Raw genomic sequence first — 3,922 nt, forward strand, 5'->3', positions numbered from 1 at the left:
CCTCGCGCAAAGATTTAGTGAGTCAGCAAAATCAGCTGGCTGTTGCTATAGTCACGGCAAAGAGTGGTAACAAGAGCAAGAGCTACGAATGAATTCAGATTTGCTTTGCTACCTCGTTGCATTTCTGATATATCTTAGAATTATTTTCAACTCTTGAGGTATCCAAGAGTGCATAACTTTTATAAATAGTTTTCATAGGTTTGTTTTGAAGTTGTCAGGGGTAATTTGATGGTCCAATTTCCTGGAATCTGTTAAGATTTAGAACATACAACACAGCTGGAGAGGCAAATAAGTAAGTAGAATGTAAAAGTATCACTTCAGGAGACACACAATATTTGTTATTTATTCAATACAAATAAATTAATCCACCAGAGATCCAATTCCAAGCGCATTGATGTCATAACCATAGTCCATCTCCCAGGATTCACCCCAATCACTGTTCTCTGATTTCGGTTGATCTGAGTAATCACTATCGTCTCCGAGGTTGATAACAATTTGTTCAATGACATAGTCCATGATGCCCTCTATCTCATTTTATCCTCCACTTTTATGACATGGGCTATATAGTTCTTCCAATGATCGGCAGTGACACGAGACATGGCATCAATTAAAAGTAATTTTACATCATCCAGCTTTAAGGTTTTATTGTTCGCAGCCGCGTATCCTTTGATGTTGGTCCATACGATCTCAATCGGATTCAGTTCACGATGGTATTGGGGCAACCTCAAAACTGAATGGCCATTTCCTACCGCCAAAACATCCACTTTGTACGAAAGATAACGTGGTTTGTGTTGAAGAATTAAACCATATAGCACCGGTTTCGGCATGTCAGGTGACCAAAATATGCTTTTCTGTCTCAACCAGACCTGCATATCCTCTTTCAGTGCATTCGAAGTTGGAATGCTTTACATTCTCACAGAGTGGTAACTCGCATTGTCCATGACGATCACTGAATTAGGAGGCAACTTAGGTAAAAGTGTCTCTTTGAACCACTTTTCAAAGTCTTCTCCGTTCATATCATCGTAGTAATCGGCATTTTTCCTTCTTGATTTAAAAACGAGTTCGCCACCTTCCAAAAAACTATCTTCGCTACCAACATGTAGAATTATAAGTCTGTCACCTTTGCCGGTTCGATCTTTAAGGCCTGTCGTCAATCCATCTAACCAGGCACTTTTACAGCTTTTAATGTTCATATCCACCAAGATTCTATCAGGGACCGATCCAACATTAAGCCAAGTTTCATCAAGGTAAAAAATCGTGCTTCCTTGTGCGCGCAACTTTTTAATTTCTCGCAAATACTTGTAGCGCCAGCTAACGATTTCATCTTTTTCTATCAACAAACAATTTCGCTCTCTCTTTTTAAACTTGAATCCAATATCCCTCAAAATTCTGTGAGATGTGGCCCTGGATATTTTGGGGATATCGTCATCATCTTTGCATTTCTGCCAAATTTTGTTGAGAGTCGATGGTTCATTTATGCGGAAGAAGTCGTGAACTATACGACGGATGTTCGAAGGTACCATTTCATCCAGACCGGCTATATTTTTACCGTACTGGGGTTTTAAATCTTAAGGCTTTCGCGGTGTTTTAACTCGTCCAGTGTCCTTCATTTGTTTCCGTATATTACGAACTGATCGCTCACTTATCCCTCTCGCCTTTCCAGTTTCAATATCCACTTTTTCTACAGTTAATTTCTTGTATTTTTCGCGAAAATAGTTCCAAACTTTCAATACAATAGTTCTTTTAGAATGTTTTTTCAATCCAGAAGAAGTAGATGGAGTCGCAGGCATCATGTAGAACAAAAACAGGAAAAATGCAAATCCGCAGGAATAGAATGATAACATTTTTATAACTTTTCGAGGACGTGTTTATGGTATGAAGGCTACACATATAGTGGTCAGTAAGAAACTTACATAATATGCACTCTTGGATACAGCTGCCAGATATCCTGCTGTGGAGTGCGTAGTTGTCATGCAGTAACCACTGGAATCAGACAATGTTATAAAAGTAAAGCTTCAATGTGCCGCGGCAAACTGGACTGAGACAGACTTTAGGGACCCCTTTACCAGGATCTAGATATTTTAAAGAATTAGATAATAAATATTAATTTATCAAAGTTTTATGAAATTTGTAATGAATTTAATATAGATATAAATAATTCTGATTTCCATTTGTCAAGCAATAACTTAGCAGACAAATTTCAATCTGCTTATAAACAACGCCACAGTGTCGAAACAGCTCTGGTTTAAAATGTATAATGACTTACTTTGTTCATTAGATTCAAAGCAGTGTGTGTTACTTGTTTTGTTGGATTTGAGCGCTGCTTTCGACACTGTGGATCACACTAGACTCGTAGAACGTCTTAATTTACTAGGAATTCAAGGCACAGTTCTTGATTGGCTCAGGTCATATCTTAGCAATAGGACTCAAAGTGTATGTATAAATGGTAACTTTTCTGAGCAATTGGAAATCAAATTTGGTGTACCTCAGGGTTCCGTTTTGGGCCCTTTGCTTTTTGCAGCGTACATTACTCCTCTTGGTAACATCAGACAACAGCATGATCTTGATTATCATCTCTATGCTGATGATAATCAACTTTACATTGCGTTTAGTGTACCTGATTTGTTCCCATCATGTCAAATTATGTCTGAAGGAGCTGATGATTTGAATTGCTGGATGAGGAATGATTTCCTCAAATGCAACGGGGATAAGACAGATGCGCTATTCGTGTATACTAGAAATATGTATAGTCAGCTTCAACAGTTACCTCATATCAGAATTATTGATTCTGACATCAGACCTTCTACTTCTGTTCGGAATCTTGGAGTAATTTTTGGCTCGGAGCTTACTTTCAAAGATCAAATATCATCCATTGTTAAATCCTGCAACTTTCATTTACGTATCATAAGCAAAATAAGGGGCTTTTTATCTGATGACGCTGCTCGGATTTATGTCCATGCCTTGGTTACTTCACGTCTTGATTTCTGCAACTCCTTGCTTAACGGGCTCCCTGCAAAGTCCCTCAAACCACTTCAGAGAGTGCAAAACAATGCAGCACGTCTAATTTCTCGCTCTAGCAAGTTTTCATCCATTTCATCTCTTCTGCATGACCTACACTGGTTACCAGTTGCATACCGCATTTGTTTTAAAGTTATTATGCTATCTTTCCAGGCTATACATAATTTAGCTCCTCCATACTTATCTGAACTTGTTACACTTAACTCACCACCTCGTGCACTTCGATCAGCCAATCAGTTTCTGCTAGTTGTCCCTTTGTTTCATCGTGAATCTACAGGTAGCCGGGCATTTTCCAACAGCGCCCCAAAATTGTGGAACCAGCTTCCGCTTAGCCTTCGTGCTATCACTTCATTAGATCAATTCAGGAAGCAGCTAAAATGCTTCCTTTTTAAGGAGGTATTTTATAATTTGTAAAGCTCATTGAGCAGCTTAGCTGGATTTAGCGCTATATAAGATCCTTTATTATTATTGTTATTATTATTATTATTTAGAACACAAATTGGAACAATAAGATCAAGTCCTTGTCCTGAAAATATTTTACAATATTGTGCACTTCCCATACCATCTAATAGTTTTTATAATATCTATAATAATAAATTAGGTTATGGTAAAATAGAAAACATGGATTTAGAAACATTAAATTTCAATAAATTACCGAAATTTTATGATCATTTAAAACAAGAAAACAATAATGGTTGGGTTTGTTTTATTTTAGATAATAGTGAAGGTTTTACTAAATCAGGTATAAAGAGAATAAATCAATCAATTAGAACTTATTTGATATGTATTCTAGGTGCACAAGTTGAAACAAGATCCCCAATAATTGGAATTTTATATACATCAATTGATACACAAAAACAATTTAAAGTATTATTTGAAGATTCAATTCATAATGATAAAAATA

At 36.8% G+C, this 3,922-nt stretch overlaps 1 protein-coding gene across 1 annotated transcript; it reads right to left on the minus strand.

The window, feature by feature from the left end:
• Positions 1–905: 905 nt before the first annotated feature.
• LOC141904300 (uncharacterized) lies at positions 906–1,523 on the minus strand. Its single transcript, XM_074792878.1, has one exon. It carries the CDS (start codon positions 1,521–1,523, stop codon positions 906–908), a length of 618 nt encoding a protein of 205 aa, XP_074648979.1.
• Positions 1,524–3,922: the final 2,399 nt, after the last annotated feature.

This window comes from Tubulanus polymorphus, chromosome 4 (assembly GCF_964204645.1).
Source record: "Tubulanus polymorphus chromosome 4, tnTubPoly1.2, whole genome shotgun sequence".
Classification (NCBI taxonomy): Eukaryota; Metazoa; Nemertea; class Palaeonemertea; order Tubulaniformes; family Tubulanidae; genus Tubulanus; species Tubulanus polymorphus.